Raw genomic sequence first — 11674 nt, forward strand, 5'->3', positions numbered from 1 at the left:
CTGAGCACCCGCTGTGGGAAAGGGTCCCGGAGGGAGCCAGGAGCAGGACAGGGCTGGGAAGGAGCAGCGAAGCGGGGTTAGGGGGAGCAGGCTGCTGGGTCGCCCCTTGGAGCTGGGGTCCTGATGCGGCCCCCCACCCACAGGGCCATGCAGGAGGAGCTGGGCTGTCCCCAGCCCCTCAGGGACTAAGCCAGGACACCCGTGGAAGGGGCAGCACAGGGTTGGTTCCAGCTATGGGGGGCCCATGGCAGCCCCCCGGCACCTGCATGCTGCTGGTGCTGCTGCTCGCACTCCCGACGCTTTGGGTAAGTGTCCCCAGGGAGAACGGGACCGCGGTGGGGAGAGGGTGGGCAGTGAGCGCGGCCGTCCCCTGCATGTGACAGCCACTTCGGGGTCCGGCCAGCCCCGGGGAGCAGCATGCCTGCAGTCCTGCTCAGGCGTCAGGTCTCCCCCAGCACATCCCCATCCCTGTCCCCGTCCCTCGTGCTGCCCGACCCAGGGGTGACACCAAGCCACAGCCCTGCGAGCTGCCGGCTCCGCTGCACCCACTCAGGTGCTTTCATCGCAGCTTCTGGGGGAGGATTTGCTGACACGCAGCGCAGGGACGGGCAGGGAGGGAGGTGGGCGATGCTGGGACCCCACTGTGCTCCCCGGGGCTGGGACAGCGCTCGGGGTCTGGCCAGGGCAGCCAGCAAAGCTCCCGTGGGGTTCAGCTCCAGGGACTGCCCCAGGGCATCCCCAGGGAGGGTGACCCCTCTCTGCCCTGCCCTGGGGACGGTCCCCTCCATCCTCACGTGGGTCCTGGTCCTGGAGGAGGGGGCTTTGCTCCTGTCATTCCCCATGCCTTGAAGGAGTCCCAGACCTCGAGGGCCTGGGGGAGCATCCGCAGGCGTGAAGGTTGGGATGGCTGGAGGGTGCAGGGGGTGAGGGCCATGCGTGGGGTACTCCCTGTCCCCGGGCAGACCCACGGGGACGGCTGGCACCGAGTCCCCACTGAAATGGGGGGACACGGAGTAGTTGTGCTGCTGGAGCAATGCGCGGTGAGTCTGGCAGCTGCGCCGGCAAAACCCATCCTGAACTTGTCAAATCGCTTCGGCAAATGCCAGGGGGTGGAGGGCTCCGGCGGGAGAGGGTTTCAGCTCGGTGTCTCTCTGCAAAGCCTTCGGGATTTCTCCCAGCACAGCTTCGGTCCACAAGTTCTTTACCTAACATGGAGGCTTTGAGTAATGGAAAAGAAAAGAAAATGAAAAGAAAGGGAAGGAAGGAAAAGGAAGGGGAAAAAAGGAAAGGAAAAAGGAAAGGAAACAGAAAGGGGAAAAAAGAAAGGAAAAGGGAAAAAAGGGAAGGGAAAGGAAAGGAAAGGAAAGGAAAGGAAAGGAAAGGAAAGGAAAGGAAAGGAAAGGAAAGGAAAGGAAAGGAAAGGAAAGGAAAGGAAAGGAAAGGAAAGGAAAGGAAAGGAAAGGAAAGGAAAGGAAAGGAAAGGAAAGGAAAGGAAAGGAAAGGAAAGGAAAGGAAAGGAAAGGAAAGGAAAGGAAAGGAAAGGAAAGGAAAGGAAAGGAAAGGGGAAAAGGGAGAAGGAAAGAGGGAAAGAGAGGGAAAGAGAGGGAAAGAGAGGGAAAGAGAGGGAAAGAGAGGGAAAGAGAGGGAAAGAGTAAAGAGCAGGGAAAGCAAGTGGGAACAGGGGAGTGCCAGAGGCTTTGGGGGCTTTATAAGGAGAGCAATGCCATCAGGCCCCTTCCCAGATGGGGAAACTGAGGCACAGCAAGGAGTTACTTGCCCTGAAGCAAGCTGCAAAGGGAGCACCACACATTACCAGCTCCGGTGCTCCAGCAGCCAGGCTGGGTTGCCATAAATAATAAAAACCAGCAGCTTTGCAGCTAAAAGGGGCTGCGGCACCTCTGCCTGGTCCAGGTCCTTCATCACTACAATGAAGTATTGTGCTTTCTCAGTGCTGTGCCCGGCAGCCATCACCAGAATGCATTTTGCAGACTGGGAATTTCCTCGTAAATCTCATGTTCAGCAGGAAAAGGAAACAAAATCTCCTGGGGGACGTGAAGGGACCCCAGAGAAGTGGCTGCATGGTGGCCAGGGAAGGACAGGACTCAGCCAAGTGGTGCTTTAATGCCCCAGACTTTCCTCCAGTCCTTGGGTCCACTTGCCCACCCTCATCCCTCAATTTCTCCAGCTTTTATATCTCTGTCCTCCCACCTAAAACCAACAGTATCCCAATCCCATGTCCTGGCCCAAAACCCCTGCCCCTGACATGCCCTGTCTCCAGGTGCTGCAGCCCCCACCGCATCCCCCCATGGGCATGGATGCATGGGAATGGGCACGGATGCTTGGGAATGGGCATGGAAAATTCATGGCCTGCTCTCAGTTCAGCCTCAACCTCTCCATCTGAAAGCCAAGGGGGCAAACCCCAAAAGTGGGGTGTCCCAGGCAGATTCTCTCCCAGGGCGCTGAGCCACCATATCCCATGCATTTTTGGGAGCTGCGGGGTCAGGGCGTGCTCCTTGGTGTCTCAGGACTTCTTCCAGTAAACCCAAAAGCTTTAAGAAGGTCAGCATGCCCGTTTTGCAGCATCTCCCCAGAAAGCCAGGGAACAGGAGAAGGGTGAACTCAGACGGCTGTTACCGATGCCTCCGATTAAAATACACCAGCCTGAACGTGAGCAAAACCTGTGTGAGCAAAACCTGGCAAGGGAAGGATTACACATGCCCGAATACGTGGGGTTTTTAAATCTGTAATTACATGGTTTCCTTGCTCAGGCTTTGAACGTGCCTCTGCCCTGCTGATGGGGTCGGCCCCTCCATCTTTAAACTCAGCTCCTCTGCATGGAGCTTGCGTCTTGGCGGAGCAGTGCCCTTAAGCATCACACACTTTCGGAGGGAATTAGAAATAATTGCGGTGGTTCTTTATGGTGTTTACAAGGCAAACAGCAGAAAGCTAAGGAAATGTCAGGGCCCAAAAGCATGGTTACATAGATAGGCTCTCCTGGGGCTGGCTGCAGTAGAAGCAGTGAATATTGACTGGTACCCTGCCTGCTCAGGTCTTTTAATGCCTGGCATCATACTGTGTGCCCTTTCCCCCCTCCCAAGGTGCGAGCGACACATCCCGATTGCTCCATCATCCTCTATTTCCAAGAGCAAGAAGCTGAATGTCTGGAGATTATCAGGAGTGAAAGCCAAACGCCAGCCCCATCCGGACGCCCCGGGCAGCAAGGTGAGCGTGAGCTGCCCACTGTGCATGGGCTCATCTCCCTTGGGAGGAGGGGAAGGATTTGCTAAGGGGGTCTTCGGAGGATGACCCGTGGTAGCGGGGTTGCAGAGCACACGTGGATGCAGAAAAGCAGGTATATTCAGGAAAATGGAGAGCAGCAGCCAGGCAAAGGCTAAGGAGCATCCCTGGAGAGCCCCGAAAAATGCTGCTGCAGGGAGAGTGGGCGACTAAGATTGCAGCCGGGGGGTATGGGTGGGCTGAGGGACGCAAACAACCGCAGGGGCTGAGTCCCCCCAGATTTACGGTGTATAGCAATGATGGCGTGGTCCTTGCCCCAGGCAGAGCCTCCTGCCCCACTCCCGTCCTCCCTGCACCAATGCTCCGGGACCAGGCAGGGCTGCGGGCACGGGCGATGCAGAGCCCTGGCCATCAGCACGAACGTCACACGGTGCCTGTCACCACTTCGTGCCCTCTTGCCTTCCTAATTCAGTTAGTTTGAATGCTAAACGTGTTTTGAGCAACTTAATTTTTACATATCTGGGACTTTTAAACCGATTAACTAATTGAAAAACAGTTTTCAAGTGCTGCTTTTGTACATTTTTTTTAATTGCATTTCAATTTCCATCCAAAAGCAGCTTGGCTCAAATTCTGGGTAAAAATGATCACCTGGTGAATAAGAAATGTGTCATTCAACGGGTTTCATCTAATACAAATGTAAAAATGAAGCATCTCAATAAATGCATGTTAAGGTGCGTAATGGCTTAAGTAACTGTGCAGAAATATAACGTATCATCCAGCTTAGCAGAGAAAAGCCAGGTTGATTGGAAAACGTCCATTTTGCAGCCCAGGTCATGCCAGCCAGGGGGAAGGAATCTCACTGTAGGAAAATAACCAAGAAGCATGAATGCATAATTAAAATCAGTATTTAATCCCTGGCTTCCTGCTTGAGTCCTGCCTCCGCTGCCACCTGAACTGAATTTATCCCTTCCCCCTTGCTGCTTGTGCCAGCGTGGGGAGGGTCCTGCGGAGAGCGTGGCACGGAGGGACGATGCGGGGGAAGGCTCAGGTGCCCTGGACATGGTGGCAATATAGCGTGAAAGGAGCAGGACAGGGACCTCAGGCTCCAGCATCCTGCTGGGGAACCCACTTTGGGGGCCTGAAACTGGTTAGAGATCGTGTTTGCAGTGCTTTCGCTTCAAAGTCTGCTCCAGTGCTCGCAGCATTTACTGCTCTGAAATAGCTGGGATGAAACAGCCTGCCGGTGAGGCTCAAATGATCTCTTTTGGAGGTCTCCAGATACCAGTTAGAGCAGCAAGAAATAGGGAGGCAGCCCTGGCAGGTCTGCCTATAATTAACCAGTAGAAATGCTGAGCAGGAACTTCCCATCAAACTGCATTTTGAGGGAAAAAAATGCCCTTTTTGGCCATGCCAAAGAGAACGTCACAAGGATAATGTTAATCTCGGGGATGTTTCAGCCCTCCGCTGGGAAAATTGGAATAAAGCAGGTTGCTTTGGGTCAATCCAAACCAAACACCTCGGGCTGCCAGGCTACACCAGCTGGGAACCCGGGGACAGGGGACAGTGAGAGGATGTGGTGGCCCCTGGGGACTATCAGTGTGGGGACACTGAAGGCACAGCTCCTGCCTGCGAGGTGGGCAATGAGATGCGTTGCCAGTTCCTTTGCTCATGTTTTTTTGTCCTGTCCACCCAGAAGTTGCCTCCATCACCTCTTCTCCATGGGAGAGTTGTTCCAATTTTGCACAGCTCTAAGAAACGAGGTTTTTTTAGATGCTGCAGCAGCCCAGGAGAGGGAAACCGAGTGGGAAGGGGGACTTAAACCTTTTCTCCCCATCCAAATGGAGGGGTGACTTTATTCCCTGGGAATGCACTGCAGAACTGTGTGAATCCCAACTCAATCCCTGTGCCATGGGCGGCTCCTCTGGCTCCCAGCTGGGCAGTCCCACAGCACTCACAGTGCTGTGAGAGCTTGTCCATACAGCAAGAGATGCATTTATACAGCGGGACGGCTCTGCCATACAGACACATCCAGATATTTTGCTCAGACCCCAAGAAATGAAGCAACCGCTCTCAGCAGCGGCCCCAATAGCTGCGCTCAGTTCACATGTCCTCCAGAGCAAAAATTAAGACGTACCTTGGCGTTGTAATGACAGCCCTGCAAATCCCTCCAAGCCTGGCCAGATACCTACAGACTTTGCTGAAATCAGAGAAAACTAATCAGACTTGTCTGAGTCCACATTCCCTGGCTGGGAATAGATGTGGCTCCAGGTTAATAATGTATATCTACAAGGTTAATAATGTACATGTGCAAGGAGGAGAGCTGTCCTGGAAGCGTGATGTCTGTCTCATCCCGGTGTGCTGCAGCACTAATTCTTCAAGGCCCCGCGTCTGCTCGGCCGTGCTTGTTTCCAAGGCAATTGGAGAGTCATTTAAAGACCAACTTAGTGCTAGAGAGAGAAGCAAAACTAATTGCTCTCCAGCAAGTCTTGCGGTGGTTTCTTCTGTCCTCCTCCTTCAGGCTGGAGAGACATCCCGAGCTGAGCCACCGCGGCTGCCGGGTGCAGAAATCCAGCATAAACCTGCATTATTTTAGATGCCACCAGGAAAGTCCCAGTCCTTCCCGCACCCTCGTCCCCTGGGGTCTCCCCGCAGGAGTTCTGGGTCTGATGTAGCTCCAGGAAATACCAGGTCCCATCTCACCGCGGGGCTAAAAGGAGATCTCAGCCCCAGGGGAGGTCATTCCCAGAACTGGAGCCGGGATGCTCCTAATTCCTGAGGGGGTACGGCATGGCCCCGTAGATCGGGTAACGGCTGGCCGCTCTCCGCTCTCCCATTACAGCCGCGCAGCCGTGCCTGCTGCGGGCTGTGCCTGGGGACTGGGGGGCTGTGTGTGTCCCCCCGGCACGTCCCTTCCCAGCGGCACTAACCGTCCCATCCCTCCCCAGGCTGCCTGACTGAGTGGGATGGAGTGAGCTGCTGGTCGGCTGTGGCCGTCGGCCAGTCCCAAGCCGTCGCCTGCCCCGACATCCTCCACGTCTTCAAGAAGTCCAAAGGTGCAGTGCTTTGAATCCGGCCCAGACTGCTCATCCCCGAGGGCTGAGCTGCACCCACCCCTACCTGCCTGGGATCCTTGTGCCACCCCAGCCCTTCCCCTCTGGTCCCACAGCTCCTGCCCTGTCCAAACGGTTGGCATATATTGCAATCCAATCAGGGGACAGGCAAAAGCAGAGATGCAGGGTGCTGCCACGCCAGGGAAGTCCCCAAGGTCTTTCATCACCCAGTACCAAGCAGGAGGACGTCATCCCCTGTGGGTAGAGCACTTGGGGACCTCATCCTCCAACTGGGTGACACCAGGACAGTCCCCTAGCTGCCTGGTACCCTCCTTTCCCCATCCACACACCAGCCTTATGGACCTGACCTGCTCGGTACCACTCCAAGCCATGCGGGTGAAAAATGCAGCGTAAGGTCATGATTATTTCAAGGCTGGGCAGTCTCCCAGGATAGGCACCGCTGCCGGGGAAGCCACTGCCTCCATCCATCTCGGAAGCAGTGGAGTGTGAAGAGAGCACCCGACCGGCCCCCGCGGCAACCGAGAGCTTCCTCGGCTGGGTGTAATTGAAAAGGTGATGGAGGGTTGGTAAATGCTTGCTTGAGGGCAGAAACAGCTCAGGAGAGGCTTGGTGAAGCCCTCACTGGATGAAAAAGCCCTTTTTTGCCTTAATTCCCTCCCACCGTGGGGATTCACGCTTGCTTTCACATCCTGCCCTGAGATGTCCTGGCACCTCCAGGCACAGCACCGGAGGGCAGAGATGTGATCTGGATGGGAGGGATGGGGCACCCAGGCCATCCGGGTACCGTGCTGCTGTCACAGCCAGGATGCTGGTGCTGGGAGTTAGGCTCCATCCCGGAGAGCAGGGTGCCATCCGCAGGCTGGACATTTTGGGGGTGCTGATGCAGAGGCAATGTCCGTGGCTCTCGTGAGGTCTCTTCTTGTCGCTGCAGTGCTGATCCGGAGGAACTGCACCGAGTCGGGATGGAGCTTCCCCAGCCCTCCCTACTACAACGCCTGCGAGCTGGAGACCATTGGCAGCAATAACGACACCGAGGCCAAGGCAAGTGGGTCCGCCGGGCGCTGTGGGCACCCTCCCTAGCATCACCCTGCCCCACGTTGACCCGTGCCGTTGGGCAATGAAACATGAGGATGCTCTTGGGGATCTGTTGGCCTCGCCCTTGTTGCTGGGCTGCCTGGAGGGATCTGAGCTTGGCTGGGCACGACCGCAGCCTGGGCAAGGGCTGGGGCATCACCCTGCCACCTCCCTGCCCATCACAGACCAGCGCCTCCCAGCCCGTGCTGCCTCACTCCCCTGGTGCTTTCCCTTCCAGAAAGGCTATTTTGTCACCTTGAAGGTGCTTTACACCTGCGGCTACTCCACGTCCCTGGCAGCCCTGTTCTTGGCCATCGGCATCTTCTCCTGCTTCAGGTAGGGCTCGGCGCTGGCTGCTCCGTGGGCTGCAGCTGCAGGAAAGCAGGGTAAACCGTGAGCAGGGGATGGCTGCTTTCAGTCTCTCCCCTCCCAGAGCAGCCAGGCTCCATCCCTGCCATCACGGATAACCAGGGAGGCATGAGACAAACTGCGACATCGTCCTTTCCTGCTGACACACAGACTTTAAACCCTCAGGTTGCCCTTTTAAGCTTCGTCTTTGCAGACCTCGCTGTGCTGCAGAAGGATGCTCTCCGGAGGTGGCGGGGGGGTGTTTCCCAGCACACCTCATCCCCAGGCAGCAGCTTCGAGCATAGCACAACCCTGTCCTTCATGATTTCAGAGCAGGAAAACCTTCTCCAGGGCTTTGTGCCTGACCACCGCCAACACATGGTCCCCTGGGCTGGGGTCCAGCCAGGGAAACGGCTCCTGAAGGAGAAGCTTCTCTGCCCATCTGCTCTCTCGGCTCCTCCCTGGGCACAGCACATCTCTTCTTCCCGTAGGAAGCTTCATTGCACCAGGAACTCCATCCACATCCACTTCTTCACCTCCTTCATACTGCGTGGGGCTGCCGTGTTCATCAAGGACGCCATCCTCTTCTCGGACGAGTCCGTTGACCACTGCACGATGTCGACGGTAAGGTGCTGAGCCCTGGCACGGTGGAGGAGTGGGCACCGTGTGTTGGTCTGGAGGGGTCTAGCTGCATTTGCAGTGGATTTAGCATTGCAAAGAGGAAAGAGACGCTGGGGAGGAAAGGTTGGCTTGGGTGCACTTCAGGAGGTTCACGACAGCATCTCTGCATGTGCCCTGTCTGAAGCAAACATTTTCTGCCCTCAAAGCTCTCCCTGGTCTCAGAATCTATCAGCAGGGCTAAAGCTCTGCACAATGCCAGCAGCACCAAGTACGTGCAAACAGACATTGCACCTCCAGATGAGCAGATTTGGGGTTGTCAATAGAAACAGAAACCCCTGCCTGCAGCCCAGATACAGCACCATGGACACAACAGACACAGGTTTCTAAAGGTCCTACAATAACAGCCTGTGGTCGTCTGCCCATGCTGCACAGGCAGAGCAGAATATGCTGCAAGTGACGTGCGGGACCGGTGCAGCATCCCTGGGGCTGCACTGAAAGGCCATCACAGGTCCTCTCGAGTGGATGGACGATGAGGCTGACCATCCCCTGTGCCCCCAGGACAGGGTCTGAGGCCAGCCAGGACTCCTGAGCCTTTTCCCTCCTCATCCTCACAGGTGAACTGCAAAGCAGCCATCGCCTTCTTCCAGTACTCGGTCCTGGCCAACTTCTACTGGCTGCTGGTGGAGGGCATGTACCTGCAGACCCTGCTGCTGCTCACCTTCACCTCCGACAAGAGATACATCTGGTGGTACATCCTGATCGGCTGGGGTGAGTGCAGGGCCCCCTGGCACATCAGCCCCCCTCCAGTGAGGTCCCATTGACACAGACTGGGGGTAGGAATTGCTTTTGGGGATGGCCTGGAGTCGCTGCTCCAAGATCTGCTTGGCCAGAGGTCCACAGGCATGAAGTTTCCCACGGCTGCTGTCGGCATGTGCCCCCGCCTCAGCACGTCTCTGCATGGGCTCGTGCTCAGTGGGGCACCCGCCAGCTCCTGCCAGACCCTGGAGCTGGTCGGGCAGCATGGCCTGATCCTCACCCTCGTGGCGTGTGTGCAAAATCACTCAAAGGGTTGCTAACGCCGACTAAAGAACCTTCGCAGCAGCGTCTGCTGCTGACCCATCCTGGACATGGTTGAGATGGAATAGAGACAGGTCCTTCCTTCTTCCCACATCCATTTGGGGCTGGAAACACCCATCCTGGGAACCCAGGTTAAATGAAAGAGCGCAGAGGGGTCAGGAGGGTGGCCAGGAGGTGACACACAGACAGGCACATCGCCTTCAGTGGGCACCACCTCCTTTTAAAACCTGGAGAAGGGGGAAAAGCTGACACCCTCCTGCCACCTCCGGGGCCCCAGACCTGACCTAGACACATGGTTTTGGGAACAAGGGATGGAGGGGAGGTACAGGGGCTCCCCAGAGCCCTCGGGTGACTCCACGTCCCTGCCTGGGTCCTGTCCTTGCAGGTGTCCCCATGCTGACAGTCTGCGTCTGGGTGGTCACCAGGCTGCAGTACGACAACCATGGGTAAGAGCAGCCACCCCTCTTCTTTCTCCAGGCCAGCTCGGCCACGTGTCCCCCATGCAAGTCCCAGGGGATGAACCTCTTGCATGGGAGGCTCAGGAGGGGAGAACTGGGGCAGCACTTTATTTGAATGCTATTTTATTGTCTGGTGGGGCCCATGCTACGTTAGGGCTCTGTTGCAAGAGGTGCTGTGCAAATGGGGCAGGGGGCTGGGGAGGGTGGCGGGGCAAGACCTGGGCTAAAAATGTGCAAGTGGGTGGCAGAGACATTTCTCCTCTCCCATAGGTGCTGGGACGACTACACCAGTCTCTACTGGTGGGTGATCAAGGCTCCCATTCTCCTGGCCATATTTGTGAGTATGCCCCCTGAGCATCCCGGCTCCAGAGCCGGGGGTCCCACACGGACAGACGGACACAACCAGGGGTCTGTGCAGAGCCTTGAGACGCAGTTTCCCGTGGCAGGTGAACTTCCTCATCTTCCTCAATGTCACCAGGATGTTAGCACAGAAGATCCGGTCCCCAGACCTTAGCAAAAACTACAAGCAGCAGTACATGTAAGAGCTAGGTCGGGCAAGGGGGAGCACCCCTCACCCCAGTTTCCGGGTGAGCAGGGTCCTGAGCAGGGACCCTACGTTTCACGGAAAACCCACTTTGGGTTGAGACCAAGCTCTTGGGAAGGTCTTGTCTCATAGAGCAGCAGGACCATCGCCTGCACCCAGGTCATGCCAGCACTCTCCACAGGAGGCTGACGAAGTCCACGCTGCTCCTCATCCCTCTCTTCGGGGTGCACTACGTGGTGTTCGCGCTCTTCCCCGAGCACATCGGTGTGGACGCCCGGCTGTACTTCGAGCTGGTCCTCGGCTCCTACCAGGTGCAGATGGGGGGAGATGGGTAGGCAAAGTCCCCATGTACCCATCCCACCCCAAGATCACACCAGGAGCCCCTGGGATGTGCTACTGGGGCTTTGCACTCTTTTGGGAGAGGACTGTGTCCCAGGCACCCCTCAAACACCAGGGACAAAGCACAAGGGTTGTGGTCCAGTGAACAACTTGCACTGATCCCCTGCTGCCCTTGGGATGGGGTAAGAGGTGTGAGAGGATGCTAAATGCAGGCAGCAGATGAGCACAGAGGGGTCCAGCCCCTTCCCTCGGGTGAAACTTGCTCTTTCTGTCCTTTCCAGGGGTTCCTGGTGGCTCTGCTGTACTGCTTCCTGAATGGGGAGGTGAGTGTCCCCCCCCAACACCAATCCCCTGGGCACCACAGCCACACGCGTGGGCACACAGACACCCCCAAGGATGCACCCCAATGAGCACTGCGTGCACACAACCATGCATGTGTGCACACGTGGGCATGCAGACATGCATGGGGGTCCCCACCCTCTTGCACCCCAAATCCCTTGTCGAGCCCTGGGTACAGCTCCTGCCCCTCTGTTGGGTGCTGGCAGGTGTCCCTGGGTGCCAGCACCGGTCCATGGTGTTGGTTCAGGTCCAGGCTGAGATCAAGAGGAACTGGGGCAAGTGGCAGTCATCCATGGAGAGCAATGTCTTCAACCTGGTGACCCAAGACTTCACAGCATGAGGAGGACAGCGTTTGGGGCGAAATACCTCCCCGAGGATGGTGGTGGTGGTGCAGCTCCACGGCTACGGTCCCAGAAACACAGTACAAAGGATTTTGTAGGTTCTGGGTCTGGCATCTTCAGAGGGTGGTGTGAACGGCCGTTGGGAAAGGCTCTGCCTGCTAGAGGGCTGGCGGCTCTCGTGGATCCATGGTGGTGTCTCACCTGCCCAAAGCTCTCTTTGCAGCT

General features: G+C 56.9%; 1 protein-coding gene across 1 annotated transcript; it reads left to right on the top strand.

Moving 5' to 3' along the window:
• The first annotated feature begins 221 nt into the window (after positions 1-221).
• Positions 222-11448, top strand: LOC104254237 (vasoactive intestinal polypeptide receptor 1-like). The gene is made up of 13 exons (XM_059830545.1): positions 222-305; positions 3099-3222; positions 6183-6290; positions 7240-7349; positions 7621-7718; positions 8222-8354; positions 8966-9119; positions 9814-9874; positions 10157-10223; positions 10333-10424; positions 10612-10741; positions 11051-11092; positions 11356-11448. The coding sequence occupies exons 1-13, from the start codon at positions 234-236 to the stop codon at positions 11446-11448; spliced, it is 1284 nt and encodes a 427-aa protein (XP_059686528.1). The 5' UTR covers positions 222-233.
• Positions 11449-11674: the final 226 nt, after the last annotated feature.

Source organism: Gavia stellata, chromosome 28, assembly GCF_030936135.1.
Source record: "Gavia stellata isolate bGavSte3 chromosome 28, bGavSte3.hap2, whole genome shotgun sequence".
Taxonomy (NCBI): domain Eukaryota; kingdom Metazoa; phylum Chordata; class Aves; order Gaviiformes; family Gaviidae; genus Gavia; species Gavia stellata.

Bases quoted from the DNA above. Each gene is read 5' to 3' on its own strand.
- LOC104254237 (XM_059830545.1), top strand. From the start codon at position 234: ATGGGGGGCCCATGGCAGCCCCCCGGCACCTGCATGCTGCTGGTGCTG. The intron at 9,875-10,156 runs GTAAGAGCAGCC...CCTCTCCCATAG, and splicing joins CTGCAGTACGACAACCATGG to GTGCTGGGACGACTACACCA. The intron at 10,425-10,611 runs GTAAGAGCTAGG...CACTCTCCACAG, and splicing joins AACTACAAGCAGCAGTACAT to GAGGCTGACGAAGTCCACGC.